The sequence below is a fragment of the Pectinophora gossypiella genome, chromosome 17, assembly GCF_024362695.1.
Source record: "Pectinophora gossypiella chromosome 17, ilPecGoss1.1, whole genome shotgun sequence".
Lineage (NCBI taxonomy): Eukaryota > Metazoa > Arthropoda > Insecta > Lepidoptera > Gelechiidae > Pectinophora > Pectinophora gossypiella.
Window position 1 is genome coordinate 8,933,504 of NC_065420.1, and position 18,887 is coordinate 8,952,390.

Sequence of the window (18,887 nt, forward strand, 5' to 3'; positions counted from 1 at the left end):
CAGTATATCTTTTACCAAGTATTTATGCGGGTTAAAAGACATTTTTAATTCAATTTATTACTTACTTTATACAGAATATAAGATGTATTTAAGGATTGACCGGTTCTAGTTTCAACATACGTCAAACTCAATATGACAGTTTGAAAACCATCGAATGGCGAATGGATTCCATTCGCCATTCGATGGTTCCATTCAATGGAAGTGGCAAAGGGCTATTTCTCCGTACAGCCTTGACTCATTTTTGTAAATAAATAGCTCTTGTAAAAGGATGGCTTAGCATAATCACATATATACTGCGGGTCGTTTTTATCCTCTTGTCTTCAAAAAAAATATGGTAACTACATTTTATTATACCTATATTTATGATTTTATAAATACATTCCAGGGTACGTTCCTCAAAATCAACATAGATGGCGCAGTTTTTTCTTCCTTTAACTTTCCAATTCATGGATACCAGACATATGCATCTTTCATCTTTGCTTTTGGGTATAAATGATGACCCTTTTTATTACACCCAGGCACAATTACATCTTCCACCCATTATTATTCTGATCAAAATAAAGAGAAGCAATATACAACATAATTCTTTAAGTACATAATATAGCAACATAATTCTTTACATAATGTCATCCAAATATCAAGCAACAATGATTTTTATATAATAATATGCTGCCATTACATTGTAAGTATTTTGGAATAATTATGTATTTACCCGAGTAATGACAAAATAGGTAATTATCACGTTTCAACTGAACAACGCCATCTATATTGTTTTGGTGAAGGTAGCCGAACATAGTTAAGTTTGCAGTAAATAGTCGCAACAGTACCACCGCCCGGCCCTACTGTTTACAAACTTAGCCGCGAGCATGAAATCGTTCCGTGCACTCGCTACCCGCTCCATCCGTAACAACTCAATCAACGCAATTTTAAAATAAACCTTTTTTAAACAACACAGGCCGTCGCGGCGAACAAAAAATACGCCAGCGAAGGTCTCGATAATGACTTTCTCGAGAACCGGGCCCGCTTTAACTACTTAATACCTACATGTTTCAACCGCTGCTGTTTCTTGGATAGGTAATAGGTATACTTCCTTAGGAAAATAAGAGATAAAGTGACGTTTTAGGTATGTACTTACTTCTTCAAATACCGTATTAGGTATTAGGTTGGAAAATAATTTTATGAGGGAAATAGGTACCTAACAAACAGGTGGTGTAAGTGGTAACAAACTTAAAAATATTTTTGGCAGGTAAGTAAATATTAAAAACCTAGATAAATAAATAGATACCTACTTACATTGAAAAAATGAAATTAAGTGTTCCAAAATACGCAGTGACTGCTACGACTACAGTCTCCATTCCCTCTGCAAACTTAAGTAATTATTCATAATCAGAAGCTCATGAATCAGTTCAACAGATAGCATAATTTATCTTCGTCCAACATGTTCTGTAGCCGAAGACAGTTCATTCCGACCGGTTGGTAAATCTAATAAAACAAAATAAAACCACAACACGCATATTCCGTTGGACTATGCATGTCTTATTACAGGCGAGAAACCAGGCGAGGGGGTCCAAAAACTCTGTTACTAAAAGTTGTACACTGATTTAACTTATAATTTTGCTGTAAAAAGTGGATAATTTGAAAGGATTCAGAGGGGGTCCGAGAGTCACGACCGCGCGAGGTTGACCCCCCGCGGCTACGTGCCTGACCACGAGGTGGGACGGGAAGGGAAGGAGAAGATATTGAAGCTGTCATCTGGGGCGGAGCGACGCGAACACAACACAACTCAATCCAAGGCGCGCGCGCGGACTGAGCGGACGCACCGACTGCACTCCGCCACCAAAACAATAACAAAATAACACCTTGTGCATTGTTTTTGAATAAACACTGACATAAAACCAAATGTCTGAACAAAACATTGAAGACAAAAGACAGTGATATTCATTTTGTGACGTTGGAACACAGTGATATATTTGTGGAAGATCGTAAAAGTTAACAAAAACAGGAGTTCTAAACTTTCCAATGAACGCGAGCCATGTGACCACGGGACCGGCGAAGTAAAAGAGTTGTACGTTCATTTATCTTATTTTAACTTTATTGTATTAGCTAATAATAGAGGAAGGGTGCACGATTGCATTCCACTTGCAGTGTACAGTTTCAGACGTCCACGACATTCATTTAGAGATTTGAGTTCTGCGAAACCTCTAACCGCAATTTCAATTCTTCTCGTGTTAGCGAAATTAAGTCGCTTTTATACCATTTGGTATCACTTTGTCTTATTGCAACTGCATATAAATATAGATGCTTATTGTAATTCTGATTGAATCATATACCGATAAGGTGACGCTGCAAAACAAAACATCATGAATGAAGAGTCAGAGATAGATATTACCAGGAAAATATTAAGGCCAACGGAAACATAATTCATTAGACGTACGGAGAAGCAAATAACAATGATTGCGAATGTTTAATACGAGTAAGGACTTACGATGCGTTGCAATGTAAAACACATTTGCATACGACGAGAGCATTGAAATATCGCAATTGATGAAGTTCGCTGGAATATTGTTGTCCTCACCTGTCCCGCGTCCTTAGTCTGCTCAGACGTGCTAAGAAATAATTAGATGTTCTTATAACTGTTTGTAATATATTAGCGGCACAACATACTTATGGCGAATTTTAAATAGGTCGGTTTATTTCATACACAATTGTCAAGATTCACGATCCCAGACATTTTCAACAGTTCCAGTTGCACATGTAGGGAGTTGCATATTTTAGTACAAACACTAACGTTCTACTTTATAAATCTGGTTGTTATAGAAGCACTACCAAGTAATAAGTAAAATGGGAAGTACCTAAGTAGGTATTAGTCTAAATCTAGAGACACTTATTCATAACTTGGAAGTCGAATGACAACACTTCAATATTCATTAAATGTGTTCCATAGAACTGTCATATGCTTATTTATTGATCACGTTAATATGTAAGTACAACATACAATATTCATTACATGCGTAGTTTATGTTATGTCCGAGCAATTGTTAAAGCGGCTAGACTCACGCGCACGCTCTATCCATAAAGAAGCAGTCATCGGCGCCGAAAGATTTATTATACCGCACTGCCCATAATAATGATGCTCACCACTTTACCCGACTATCGCTTGCAAATGTAGATACTCTAACTACGGACCAAAGTGGCTCCATGATTCATTCTTGTAGAATTTCAACCTTAAGCATCCTTGCAGCAAACATTTAGTTTAACAAGATTTGAAATGCCAATTTCAGACGACAACCAATTAAGAAAACAATACCGATACCGGAGCAACCATTCTCGGTTGTAAGTGTTGTAACGCTATTTTAATGGCTGAAACACCTTCGCAGAATCTGTTGAGCGGAAAATTATGCTAATTTCCATTGTCGAGGGTAAAGGATGACAGATGTTGTATGGCGTATTTTAAACACTAGCTTTGTTGCTCAAGGTCTGGGTATCGCCTATTTTAAACTCCAGACAGCTGTCGTGTTAGAATTAAGCTCCATTCAGCTACATGCCGATCTTTGCTTGAAGTCGTACGTTACGTGCAATTAAAGCCATCACTCGATTCGACGCGCAATCTCTATGTAGGTATACTATTACCCAATTGAAATCTTCACTGCACTTAAGTCGAGGCGCGGTCAAGTCACTATTTTTATTTTCATCATTTTATAGAGCGTCGCCTGCGCTGCGTGGGCTAGGTGTTTGTTTGCACGAAGCGTTAGGAGAAATCGGATAACTTGAGCAGCATCCGATGTCCCTAATCTCTGTTTACTCACATAATTAACTGTGGACTAGTCAAGGATATTACGTTACGACGTGCATTATCTTCAGGATTATAAGTGCACCGTACTGCTCTTTATAAGGTTGTTTGTTCAAAGCTTCCATGTGATGTGATAGTGTCATAATATGACATGAGACATGCGCGCACATGTGTTGGAATGAAATACGAGTTTAATTTAAACTTTGATTTACGCGGTTGACAAAAAAACAGGACCAAGAAAGCACATTGCACATATTTATATCAAGATTGATATTGTACTTTAATACACAACGTACATAACGTATGCAGGTAGGTAGGTAGACCTATTGAAAGTGTATAAGTGCACTCGGGCTCCAGTGGAGTAAGTACTTAACATTTTTTTCTTCCCCGCGCTCAGGTTGCAGGAACATTTCCTCTAGTGGCTGTGCAATCAAAAGGCGTTCTTTACGAGGTGTCGCACTCCGTAACGCCAATATGGTTTTTTGCGTTTTATGACCGATTTATCGAGAGTGCTACCAAAACTGATCGCGATATATTTGGTCCTTGTTTTTGTTTTGGTCACGCGTGCAGACCACTTCTTTCCTGCTCCAGTTCGGTTAGTGAGAAACCGTATTTCTCAGAAGCCAGACCGTTTTGTTTTTTGTTCACAGAAAATGTTAATAAAGCTGTTAGTTGTCAAAAATAATGAATTGGCTTGGTGAGTAGACTTGCAGCTGCACACCACATGTCACGAGATTAGTCTTCAGAAAAATGAACTTTTTCTGGTGATTTATTATTACGGCAACATCTTGTTGTCATTATACAGACAAATAGGAAAAGGCCATGAGTTAGCAATAGCAATCAATCCTACCTATTGTACTAAACGCGTTCATATATCAACGATCCATGGCAAAATAATAGTATATTTTTAGCTCCGACAGCATTTTACGACGTCTACAATCTACATTAAGTAAACTTTTTTGCTTTTCAAAAACACCCGTATGCTGGTAATCTTTACCACTTGTAATTTGTGATTGCAACTGGCTAAAAAGGAAAAGGTTGAGCTTTTTTCAAACTTCTTATGTCGGTACAATACGTTTTTGCTTTGTTTAAAGATTCTAAATAGCAGTTAATGTGTCTCGTTTGAACGCTCTGCTGGAGAATTACACCCGGTAGCTACCTGCGGCCCTTTGCTAACATTTTTTTTCAGTCTATGATTTTTTTGAACTCTCAACTATTCAAGTTTGCAGAAGAGATTAAGCTGTCCTGCATATTGTCAGTAACATTTAAGTAATATGCGATTCTTTTTTTTACACGTACTTCTTGTATTGTGCAATCTAGTTGACATTCAAGGAAGCTGCGATGAAACGGATAAAAAATGCTTCACAAATATTATCCAGATGTTCAAAGAGATTCGTCATAAGTATCAAATAAAGATTGAAACTATTTTATAAACTCACGAATAAATTCGATAAATGTAATTAAATGAGAACTAACAACATTTGACGCAGGATGTTCCTCGTTTAGTATAAATCTGTTATGTTTTCATTCATTACAATGCTTGTTATGAAGTTAATGCATATTTTACTAAGTATTATGGTAAAAATGTAATAGTAAAGAAAGCTATCGTTAGGTATAAGAGCAATATTTCTTAAGGGTAAATTTTCGACGCGTTTGATGCTATTATAGATACGTAGATAGGTAAGCTATGCTAATTATGAATATCGATTATGTAAGTACTACAGTTCATACTTCTAGATGATAATACATCATGACGGCACAAAATGTAAGCTTATTATATTTCTCATAACTAGGCGCTATATTCATTTCATTAATAGAATTGTTTTGGTTACCGTTCTTAGTTATGAAAGCTAGCATATTATAGTTACTATGAGAAATATGAACCTCGTGTGAATATACAGACACCCGCATGCGCCTTCGCTTCAAGTGCATAAGTACTCTCGACTGTCGTCCAAGTTACTCCACCATTTGCTCAGCCATTATTCATTCACTCCACCATTATTCAGCAAGATTTTGTAATAAAAATGGTTTTTTATTAACAATAAAATACTTACCTAATTTTGCGCGAGATAATATTAGGTACCTATTCCATTCCAAATAATGAACATTCTTCTTGTTGCTTGTTTGAATTTGTCACAGTGATACTCGATTTGTCTAGACATACTAAGTATAATGCTCTATTTTAAATATAAATAAGTAAGTACCTACCTACTTAAAACATATGTCATGTTTAAATTAGCTTACAGAAGTCAGTCTAGTCAGATATCCGCTTACAATTCCGAGTAAAGTCCTTGCATTTTATATTTCTGGGTACTTATTCTATTTAAATATAATAGCCTTCATCTGCATGTCTCCTCGCGGAATCTGTTTACAGGCAGTAAACGTATAGTAGCGATGCATTGCAGTCTTCAGTGCTAAGTGCTGTTAGCACGAAGTGTCCTGTTGCTATGCAGCGGTTCCCTGAATCGGATACAACGCATTCAGGTGTCATGGACGAATGTTATCTCGCCGTAGTACTCGGAAATGGAATGTATTAGGGCTGGCTATAACTTTCATTTTGCTTTTTGCACACATTAAAATATCTTGATTCTGTCCCAGTGCATTAGTCGCTTCATGAGGAATTATAAGTACTTACTCCTCATCACGATTAATTTTAGACATTTAGTTTTTATTCCGTAAAATATTATTGGCATACATATTTGTGAGTTATGTAAATGAGACTGGAAGTTTGTGAAACATTCAAATGAAAATCATCAATCATACAAATGAATGAAATGTTTGCGAACTCAAAAATAAAATGAACAGGTGACACTTTATTTTAAAGTCTAGGTAGGTACGCTAGGCTAGGATACCACGTCTGAGATCTACAGAGTTATTAAGATGTAAATATAAATACCTAGGCATCTTACTGATCGTGGAAATAGCTTTTACAGTTTATTTATTTATGCTATGCGGTGATGTTTAGTTTGGCTGAAGATTAGACTATCGTATCAGGCACTGAGATGCCTGAGATCTATCTCATCTCATACAATACAAGTGGAAGAACCCAATACCTTGGGCTTTATTATGTATTCTTAGAATACTCTAGGAGGCAAATCAAGAAGTTTTACTGTTGCTTAACTGTCAGCTACGGAGACAACAGATGCTTAATAAGTAGAACCTCCTCCGGTTGATTGAGGGGAGGCCTGTGCCCAGCAGTGGGACGTATATAGGCAGTTTATAAGTAGAACTGTCTGTTACCAGTTCACGACTACAACGCGTAATGAACAAGTGATAAAATAGGTACAATAATATGGTATTAGGTAAGTATACCTAACCTTTTTTTAGAAAAGTGCTCACAGTTAATACCGTTGGGTCAGCCCTTGCAGGGCTATAGACTTAATCAGGCAAGATAAACAAGTCGCACGATAACCTCATTAAAAACCGTTACAACATTCAAGTAAAACCTAGGCATGCGCACTACGAGACACATTCATACACTTCGCGGGCTAATCTCGTCGCGCGCAAACCTAACTGCAAACGTTACTGTATAACTTGTTACTTTACTCCGTACTTGGGCAGGAAGATGACACTGACGACAGCTAGTGGATCATGTGAGTCGCATAATTGTGTGTGCACTGTGCAGGTCAACAAGGGCGCATTTTTGATACGCAAGCTGAAGAGAAATGTCAAATGTGACGGGTTGAATTACAAAATTTTCTTTGGTTGGGTTTTACAGTGAGATAACAGTTACAGTCTTGATAAAATTAATAAATAAGTATTTGTTAATCGAAATAATGCACGAGAGGGGACTGACAGGGTGAGGGCCGTGTTGCTCTGTGCAGGGTGATTCTGAATTGTCTGAATTGGTGAGAGGATTAGCCAACTCGCGCGGAATTGTTCCCGGATTTCCCAGGGTGCACCGGACGTAGGAAGGGATCAGTACGTCTCTCGGGGAGGCTCCTATCGTGCGCCCCATTGAGCATTGAGCTTATGAATTCCGGGTGCTGTCCAGGTGGTAAAATACTGGGCTGGAAAATCTGAATGCCATCGAAACGATAACCAAACTGAAATTAAATCATGATGCTTCTGATGCAGAAAATAGATCTTGTAGGGAGAAATTTCGTAGTGTTCCCTATTATTTTTAGCAATATTTTTTATTTAAGTAAACCAAAATATTCTTACTTAAGATATATTTAGGTACTTACTTATAAATTTAACTTATGGTAAAACTTATTTAATAGTCAATCAAAATATTGAAAGATCTACTTATTGCAAAAAAATGGCTACCAAAGCTCCAAGAGCCCATCTTATAAACATTATCTGTTATTCTATTATGAAACAAAGTAACTTTGCTAGTGAAAACACTCGGTATATTTTCATTTTTTATTATGGCTAGTATATTTCCTAAGTACTTAAGTAATAACATTTCATATTTTTTCATTAAGCGCAATGCGGTGTATCTGAGTGTGATAAGAGTTATCTAAATCGCTTGTTTTCATGTAATTATGAACTGGTGTCGTAAGAATACGTATGTGCTTATTTAACATCCTGGTAATCTAAGTACTCAAGTAGGTAAATCATGGACATTTACTACCGAACAATGATTGGTTACAGTTTTTACTTTTCTTCATATTTATGAGTTTCGGAGATTGATTGACAAGCGTAGAACATCTTGCATTGTTTTCAATTTTTTTTTTCTATTTTTTGTTTTCTACCTAACATGAACATTAAGTGGGGAAACTTATTGCGGAAAATAGAGCCCACTACCATAATATAACATTTCAAATAGGTATAAATATGCTGAAAAAGTATTACCTACCTTTAAATATTTACAGTTATCAGTGTAAGGTAATGACTAATGACCTAATTCTTGACATCGAACATATTAAGTAATAAATATTGATTAGGATCGACACTTCCCTGTACGTACTGATTACCTACTTACATTAAAAATATTATTGCATACTATATCGTGAAGTGTTTGGTACACTTTTGATTTCACAAGCTTTCAATAATGTACGATCGTTTTTATGAGGCTTATTTATTTGGCATGGATATAATTTTGATTACGTATTTGAATGGTAGCCAACTCGTCTGAAGATTTTTTGACGAGTAGAAGTATTTATCTATGTATTATTTGAGTTATAAACTCTAGTAATAATTACAATGTACTTATCCAAGTCAATAAAAATGGTTCTTTGAAGTAATTAGTTTTATCAGTGTAGACAGTAATACTTACTTAGGTTTTTATTTGTAGTTCTATTTAGGACACGTAACTGATTAGTACAATGTTGCACGAGAAGTAGCGTGAAGAATTGATAAAAAAATAATGTAAGTAGGTATGTAGACGCAGTTTTTAACATAAAGAAATAACAATTCAATTTAGGTACCTACCTACACCAAGAAACCCAACAGGTCTATCTTTTATGTAGGTACATTTAGTCGTTTGCATATTTTATATTATGAAAGCTTCACATAGAATCTCAGTGTGTACAATTCTATGAAAGTTCTAGTTATTCCTTGTATTTGCAACCTTGTTTTAACTATGTCCTATATCCACTATAACTTTAGAAAGTGGTTTAATAAGACCATTTATATTCGAGGGACCGACACCGCTCTACATGCAAGACTGTAGATCAATTTAAACAAGTAGCCCCGCGATTGTTAGCCATTGACTATAAATCAAACAGTGATTGAAACTATTCTATTATGGAAAAGTAAAAATAGTTTTTATTTGTAGAATACGAGTACATAAACAATAAATACGGTAACTATAAGGGTGATTGATACCTAATTTTTAGTTGAGGTTTAGAATAAGTATTAGATAGAATAGTGTGATGGAGTTCGTAGGCTTGGTTCTACTTCAGATGAGTGAAAATATAGCGGGAATAGGTATGCGAAGACGTCTATTACCTATATTACACGAAATGTTTATTTTGAGATCCTTCATTTGAACTAAGTACAAGATGTTTCTGAAGCATTTGTAGTTTTCTCTAGTTTTTAACACTCTAAATAAAGAAAATATGTTCATTACCTTTCTTGAGTGACTTTTATAAAGTAGGTAAATGCTTTTTAAATAGGTAGTGCAGGTGACTAGTTACTGTTACCGTTCAAATTCTTTCGTCTCGCTTTAGTGCACTTCTTTTCCAAATTCCTCTTCAGTCAGGGATTCCTCAACTGTAGTATCCACATTTACAGTAGCTGTTTGTCCAATCAGTTGGCGCGTAACGACACGTAATAATGAGGTGTGCAGCGCGCCATGTTTGTCTTACTAGTTAGAGTCGCATGCGCACCTTACGAGCCACGTAGGATTCGTAGCGAAATATTTTTCCTTTTCTTCGGTTCAAATGTAGATCTATTTCGCAGAAGTGAAGAGCATCATCGATGGAATTTTTATATTATGATTTATAACATTTCTTGTATAACTTTCATTTAGCGCAACGAATTTTCGTGTTTGGAAATCTGTACACCAAGATTTTAGTAACACTTTCCCTTTCTCAATAGTTTACAAAAACCTGTAGAAAAACGATACGATGCGAGCTACTACCTTTGTGTTAATTAATCACCTTTACGTTCCCAGAGACATGTTAATAAAGATATTAATTATACACTGGTTTGGCAGCTTTCTATTCAACAGTTGTATTTACTTACATGTTTTTAAAAATTTTCGGGGTATAAAAATGTAGTCACCTCTGCGCCTAACGTGTCCCTTGCTCTATGTCAGGGACTGTTGACTCTGTGAGAGCAATTACGTAGGCTTTTGACACCGACCCGCTAACTGGTGGATTATGGAGGGAAATGTCGCAGGGAATTCTCGGACCACAATTTCTAACAGATATACGACAACTTGCACTCCATTTTTGGTGTCAAACAAAATCGTGGCTTAAACATTTTCGTGGTCGGTCACGTTTGCTTCTCTGAAATATTGACATTTGATTTTATCTTTACACGAGCCGTCCATTTGTACTTGTCGTTGGCTAAAGGAGGTATTTGACGTCTAATTCTTTATTTTTTTGGGCAAAAACAGATTTGGTCGATACCCATTGAGACCAGCTTGGAAATACAAAATGCCGGTAGGAATATTGACAAGTGGCCATACAAGAATTATGACAAATGGAGTAACTTTTCTTGTTTTATCGATTCACGGGTCAGTGCCTTCATCTACTTTTAGTAAACCTTAAAGTCCAAATACGTTTTTTACTTGAAAATGTTATGATGCCTTTTACAATCATTAAAATATTTTTGTTAATCCAAGACCCATCTTCAGTATTCTAAGAAATCCGAGTAGAATATTTACACACAATGTTCATTGTAATTTAATTAACGAACCTCGGTCCTGCTGATTTGTCAGCCTTATTGTTATACAAATAAAGGCCCCTGCTGCACACTGCTGTTGTTATTGTAATGTAACACTCGAGTGGTGGACATCTTGACTTGTCACTATGTTTTCTTTTTGCGGTACTCTTCTACGGGCGACGACCCTAGCTCGTGTCTCTATTTCTTTAGGGCTGCTTATTCAAAAACGAAAATATTTTTTGTAGGTATGGTAGGTTCCTATTTGGAATCGTTTGTGGGATATTCTAATTTGTAGAAAGATGGTAGAGGTTTCGTGGCTGTTTAATTTAAACAATTAAAAATGTTGTGTTGAATTAAAAAAATATTCTCTAGACACATTCGTACATTGATCAAATTGGAGATATCCTTAGAAATGGTTCAATACGATCTAAGTACGTTGAACCAGCGTGCGAGTATGAAACGATTGATGAATGAGGAGGAAGCAAGATATGTGTGTCAGGATCGAAGCACAGGAATTCCATGGTCTCTGCTTACTGCTCTGTTTATAAATGTATGTATGTATGTATTCTCTAGACGATAATGCAAAGAAATATTTTTTTCTTGCGCTTAGTTTCTCTATATTTTATTATATAAGTAGGTAGTTAGTATAATTATTGTCATAAATTATCGTTTGAACAGCATAGCAGCACTAATGGTTTTTCTTTATGCGTGCATGCATATTGTTTCTCATAAAGATTTGCATTTGCAGGCATTGATTTCATGGTATTTAATACAAAAGGACTGGCCTAGCATCTGGGGATCTGGTGCCACCCCTAGCTCAGTGTTACGGTAAACGTGTAAGTTAGTAGCGACGTGACGTGCCGCGATTCTGTTTGTTTTCGTGCGCGCGCAACCTTCCGAGAACAGAGCCGAGCGCGGGCGCAGCGATCTCGAAGATTTGGCCCTCATTGTCGTACCACTCGTAATAGCCGGGGAGTAACTACAGGACAATATGTAAACATTACGAGAATTTCGTCGTAATCTTTTATACACGAGATACCTACGAGTGACAATGATACTTCATTTTTAACAACTTTCACCAAACACTTAAATCCCATTGTAGTTTTATACGTAGCCTTTTTGGGAGAAGTTTTTACATATTATTATCAGTAATTTAATTGTTTGGATGTTCGGTTTTCAAAAGTCTCACTTTCTTTTGAGATAGTTTTTTTTTACCTAGGTATACGTATAATCTCATCATCATCATCTTCGTCTGTTTGTAATCCACTGATAACTCTCTATGGTGACGCCTCGATTTCTTTGATCCTTGTCATCAAAATGCCGCTACCAAATGATGTTTTCAATTTCTAATAATATGTTATTTTTTCTTCGTCAGGTAATGTGGGTACTAGCAGCCATAGTGGCAGCGGTGGCGGCGGCGGCGGCGACGCCATGCGAAAAGGCGCGCATACGCTGTGCATACCGCACGGGCTGCGGCGCCGCACTCAATAACTACATGTTGCTATGCAACGATGTCCTGGCGGAACCCACCACCAACTGTCCTAAAGCCTGTGAACATGCCTTGATAGCTTTAACATCTACTGAAGAGGGGAAGGAGCTTATGAACGTGAGTATCTGGACGTTCTTAACACGTTTCGGAACACAAAGTCCATATGAGATTAAGACGAGAAAAGAAAAACGCAGATTTTGACAAAATAGGATAGATTTTTTTTATTAATATACCAATATGCCTATACTAACTGTCCAAAAGTCATAACTATTATGAACGAAAGGTTAATGATACGTGGTGTCAGTCACGTAGCGTGTTAAATGTTATGTAGTTACTTAGTGGAAAATATTTATACAGATCTTAATTATGTACCTAATTATGTCAAAAATTGTTGTAGACTACGGTGGAATACACTCCTTCCCTACTAATGTAGGTAGAGTCACGTGCCTGTGCCAAGTTGTAGGACTTGTACTACATAGAATAGTTGATACTTGATTCTGGTAGTCATACCTACGCTATCGCAATACAAAACTTACGCACATATTTAGTACAAGGTTAAGGAAGTCAACGGGTAAATACACAAAGTTAGTCAATTTCTCTCCGATATATGGATTTAATTAAAAAAGACTAGATGATAATTATATTTTCATAATACCCTACGAAAACGGTGGTACGATATTTGTGTGTATCTAAAATCCGTGTGTAGGCCACGTGTCCATATAAAATGCATCGTAAAAAGTTTATGTCGTCATGGCGTAATCTCATAAAAAATGAGAATTCTAACAGTGGTGGCTTATACAAATTTAGGAACGTTATTATTAAGTACATAAGATTCATACATAAGGCCATATATTTGACTTCCATGTCTTTTAGATTATAAATAATTTTAAATAACGCTAACTTATTCATACTTACATAAAAGAGTTTAATATATGAAAATATAAATTTTGTATACCTGAATAAAGAAGTAGAAATCTTCTTGCAATAAACGCAAATCGATGTTACGGTCAGAGATCACGTCAGTGTTGAATTGAAGGTTACAAGCTTTATCTGAGGTCGCGTAGTAGTCAATAACTAGTAATCACATGTTAATAAACGCGTTTCATTCACATTTGCGAAGTGAACACACAGCGACCGAGCAAAGATCAAGCTTGTCAAAATTACTTCTCATCGCGAGAGTTGTTTATGTCCGTTTCAATTGAGATTCAACACCAAGGTAATGTGGCCCCTCATTGCTCTTATTATCTGTAGCTTTTGTTCCTAAAATGGTCAATAAGGGAGGTCTGGCTGAGTTGGTATAGCGAAGAGGTGTGCGTACGCAGACGCCCCGCAATAAAATCTAATTTAGACATCGACGGCAGATTTGTCGGACATGCTGCGGCTGCACGAGGGTTGCGGTTGACGACCTCTCGTCACGTTGACAACTACACGGATATGGGTGAAATTACAATGTTGTGCACAAGAAAGGATACATTAAATACTTACAGAGATTCTATTTGCTGATACAAACACTTTAGATAATACATTCATGTGATTGAGGTGTGTGTGTATTTGGAAAAAAAGCTAAACAACCTGTTGCATGTTTTAATGAGATCTAGTTACTTATAACTAGACAGAACGCATTTTCTTCAGTTAAGACTAGCTTTATTTAACTGCTATCACTTTGAAGCTGCAGCAAATTTTAGTTTTAGCAAAGACCTTTAGAACTTTTAACGACGGTGAACGCGTTTTAAGTAAACTAATGATACAAATTATAAATACGATTTACGTTTGCCGAATCTGTCATGCGGATTTATGTTGTGAAGACTAGATTATGGCAATTAAGGGTACCCACTTTTTGTCCTTCGAGCCGGATAAGGAAATAAAAATGACGTAGTGTTTCATAAGTTCCTTTCTATGATAGTTCACTACTACGTACTTAACATATCCTAACCTATATGAAAGACAATTGCATTTGTATCAACAAAAACCGGAGCCCTGCATGACACGGACCTCCCCGACGCGGGCGCAGCTGCTTTCCGCGCTAAATTACAGAAACCACCTTATTTACTTACTTCGCATTTAAACCCGCTTACATGTGGTAACCCATGCCAAATTCCAAGAAATTTACAATCGATTATATATCCATTAATTTCCTATAAAATATTTGCATAAATAAAATTACGTACAGCTGTATCGATGACTCTACTTAAGTACATACAAATTCGTAAACAAGCACAAGTTCAACGTAAGCTATTCGCCGCGCATAGATAAGCCATTATTTTAGTTTTAAACCGGTCAAACCCTTTAATTATGTCGTACGATCGTTGGGCAATGTGTATCGAAAGGCAAGGCAAAGGAGCGGCCGCGTTCAGCCTTGAGATTTGACGTCTTGATCGGGACCTACCGCAGCGCCGCGCCGCGCGGCCGCGGGCTCGCGCAGGTGTTGCGCTCACACAAAAAACAAGCGTAAGACGGCTGCTGTGTCTTCATTTACGTGTATTGAGCCCGATGACCCGTAAATTGTGCTTAACTTTTGCTTAATACCACTTATTAGAATAAATTAGTCCCACGATCGCTATAAATTCACATACCGGAATGTAAATTTAAATATCTTACTGCGTTAATCTGCTATTCGCTTATGCAAATCCCAATAATCAAAGTTTAAGTTAATAATGTATGGATGAGCACCAATTTATCGTTCTCCAAACGACCGTCTAGCTGAATGAAATGTATCCGAATGTTTATACCCGTGTAGTAAGTATTTATTGAGATTTCAGAAATCACGACGTGTTTTGATAGCGGCAGGAATGTTTCTGGTATCGTAAAAAAGTTTTACGAACCAACGTCATTTATTATGTGTTGCGATGCTAGAGAATTTATGATTTTTCATGAAAGTTGTGAGATATGAATTGGTGGCTGGTTAGATTTGAGCGTTGTGTTTTTGTTGCAGTGTCAGTGTGAGGACGAGTACTGCGTGGAGGCTAAGGAGAGGATCGAGGTGTGTCGGCCGCAGGTGCTGCAGGGCGCCGCCAACGCCACGGCATCATGCCGGTTGTCGCAACTTATCTGCCTCGCTGACGCGCAGTGCGCCACCGCGCTACGCTACTACGACGAGCTCTGTCGCTCCATGTACCGGCGAGGCAGGAAGTGCTCCAACAAGTGCCTCAACTCCATAGACATCCTCAGGAAACAAGAGAAAGCGGCCGCGCTCGCCGCCTGCCGCTGCGACGGCAACGAAGACTTCGACTGCCCTCGTATGCAGAGAAACCTTCAGCGACTATGTTTCCATAAGAAAACTCATCCTGGCAAAGACAGGAAACACCACAAAGAGAAAGAAAAGAAAATTGCCGTTCAAGAAACCGCATCAGCGGCTAATATAGTTTCCGTATCTGCGTTAATAGTTACGACGTGTATACTCCGTAGTTTAATGCTCAATTCGTGACAGGAGTTTGAAGAGGTCTACCTCAGATATATTGTAAGTTTACTATAAGCAGCGAAGTACAATACTTTGTGTAAATATGTACAATACGATCAGTATTCTAAGGTAAATATAAGTGAGGGCATGCAAGGGTAAATGGTTGTGTGTTTAATGTTAGTTTATAGAGACACGAGTGTTGAAATGTATGCAAGTTCCGAAGCTGTCGTGATACAGCGAATAGTGAACAGTTTGCCGCCCACGGCACGGGTGCGCGGGCGCAGCGCAGCGCGGCGCAGGCGTTGCTATAAATACGGCGGCGCCGGTGGTCCGGTGACAAATGCTGGTCCGTTCCTGATGTGGCGCCACGCTGATTGATGTAACGACTGCCCACTATCGCAACAATGCACTGACAAATTTGCTTATGCCACGGCTAATTTGTCTGCGTTAACAATCAGGGAACGGGGCCTATTTTACCTTATATTAGGTAGTTGGAGCTTTTTCCACTTTTTGAATCTCCAGAAACTTTTCGTTAAACTCCTTCTTAAACAAACTTTTTATTATACTAGTTCTATTTCCATATAAATATTACAAATCGGGACCAAACGGTTAATAAATCTTAGAGTTCATAAACTAATAGCCACGAAATACGATAGCTGTCTCGCGTAAAAGAGTATCGGAAGAGTTAATAGCGCCATAGTGGTTCAGGAAGTGGATGTTCTAATGACACAGTCGTGGCTAATTCTGGTGGCGCGACACTAATCGCCGCTGATGTAGGGCTCGGGAACATCAACCCTGCCTGTTCCTGTCACTCGCGCCGCGCCGACGACTCACTCATTCCTTCTCACCTACATCCGTTTGAAACATCGGACTAAAAAGTATTTCCGAAGACTCATTAACAAATAGCTCGCATTGCCAAGTTGCGCTGTTAATTGGACTTCGGAGTACGTGAGAGATTTATGTTTTGTAGGCAAATTAATGTGCGACTTCTGGACCATTAAGTGTTTCTTGAATTTGTTTAATACATAATTAAGCAAGTTATTCAGAAAATGAATAACGATTCAGTTTCATCTTACGTCTCTACAATAACCATTAACCCATTTCTCAAGTACGATTGGTTTCATAACGTCTCAATTTCTTACGACTTTGCAAGTGTCATAAACGACTGTTTAATTAACTTTTACTCTCAATATTCCTGTAATAAGTGTTTGGTTGGCAAAGCCAGTGAATGGCGGGTTGCGGTTTTGGTACAAGCACCTCGTAATGAAGTAGAAACCGGTTCCTGCATAAACTGCCGACGGATCCAGAGCACATTCTGTAAGCAAACGTACGAGTAACTGTAATATTGTAGTTTTATTTACTGCTAATGGTAAGTAAATAGCAAGGAGTGTTGTTTGCTATGAACATGAAATGTAAGGAAACTAGTTTGTTTGGCAGGTATGATTGTTGATATGTCCTTTTGATGCTTCAATGTGAATGTGAGTTTATAATCAGTAAGTATGTGACTATTTTCGGAATTAAAAAGCCGTACTAGGCTTGGCTTTTAAGGCTATGTGCCTGTCTTTACAACATTTACTTCACAGAATTCAGGCTAATTACATATCATCATCCTTTAGTATAGTCCTTTAGTATATTTTATCGTCTTTTTCCAGTTTTTTATTTGTCTGTTGTAAGCATTGAAGCAACAATAGTATGTAGGACTTTACTGGTTCCATTCTAACATTGCTGTTAGCTATGCAAACCTATGTCAGTAGAAGTAGGCGTGCGTCAGTAAATCATATTACTCCGCAATGCATCGCTTGGTATGCTCGTCGCAGACAATTGCTTACTAATGTTTCGTCGCCGAATCATGTCTCTATACATTATTCATACTCACGATAATGTGCGGAATATGAATGAACGGGTCTGAGTAACCACTGTTATTGAGAAAAAATGCACGCTCACAAAATTGACCAAGACTGTAATAAATTACAAGAATGGTAATCTGTAAATGCAATGGTGTTTTGATAGAGGCCTTGTGCTATGTAATCAATGCTGCCAATTTTGTTAAATCGTTGGTTGGTAGATACATATTTAAAATTTAAAATAGGAAATTGAGTTTCTAGTAAAAATAGCATACAAACTTGTAAGAGAATAAATATTATAAATTATAATAGTACTTATATCTTAATATTTTCTAACAATCAACTTAGGTGTATTTATTTATTAGTTATAACATTGCATTTCAGTGAGGTTTTAATTTTCCCCATTTACAATTATTATATCGTCATTCTGTGTAGAATTAGGTATATTGAAATGCAGTATGTAAGATTGTGTGTGTCTCTGTGTGTGTGTGTGTGTTGTCATAGTACAGTTATAAAACGGATAATTTACTAAGATATATTTTTCATTGCGTCTGAGTTTGATTATAGAAAGTAGTCTAAATTAAGTAATATATAAGGTAAATATAAGTACCTACACAAAAGTTATTGAAACTCATTTAACCACAGTTTACCAAAGTGAGATTATTAGAATAGTGAACATTGTAAATAAAATTTAATTCTATAGTTTGTATGTTTAATGTCTTACTTTATTTTATATGGAAATTCGTACAAAGTATTTTAGAATTAAAATTTAATAATTTATTGAAATAATTTACGGATTTAGTTTGTAAACATTGTTGTACTTGTTTCGTTTTTTGTAAAATAAATATTTTAGGGAATTTTAGTTGTATTTATTATACAAAATTGTAATAAATTGTCTGTTTTCTAAAATAGTTTAGTTTTAATTCATACCTTTTTAAAACCCTTTTATATCTGAAAGAAAGTTGGTCAAGGCGATGTCGCTGTATTTAAAAAGCGATATATCGGGCGAGTCATAAAGATAGTAAGATTTAACAACACTGGAAAAGTAAACAACGTAGGAGTACTTTATCATGGCAATCATTTCAAGTA

At 37.0% G+C, this 18,887-nt stretch overlaps 1 protein-coding gene across 2 annotated transcripts; it reads left to right on the top strand.

The window, feature by feature from the left end:
• The first annotated feature begins 1,774 nt into the window (after positions 1–1,774).
• LOC126374581 (growth arrest-specific protein 1-like) lies at positions 1,775–18,665 on the top strand. 2 transcript variants are annotated; one of them, XM_050021271.1, is made up of 3 exons: positions 1,775–2,065; positions 12,444–12,674; positions 15,490–18,665. In XM_050021271.1, the coding sequence occupies exons 2-3, from the start codon at positions 12,447–12,449 to the stop codon at positions 15,979–15,981; spliced, it is 720 nt and encodes a 239-aa protein (XP_049877228.1). In that variant the 5' UTR covers positions 1,775–2,065; positions 12,444–12,446; the 3' UTR covers positions 15,982–18,665. The 2 variants fall into 2 exon arrangements, with proteins under 2 accessions (XP_049877228.1, XP_049877229.1); XM_050021272.1 differs by lacking the exon at positions 1,775–2,065 and adding an exon at positions 7,275–7,383.
• Positions 18,666–18,887: the final 222 nt, after the last annotated feature.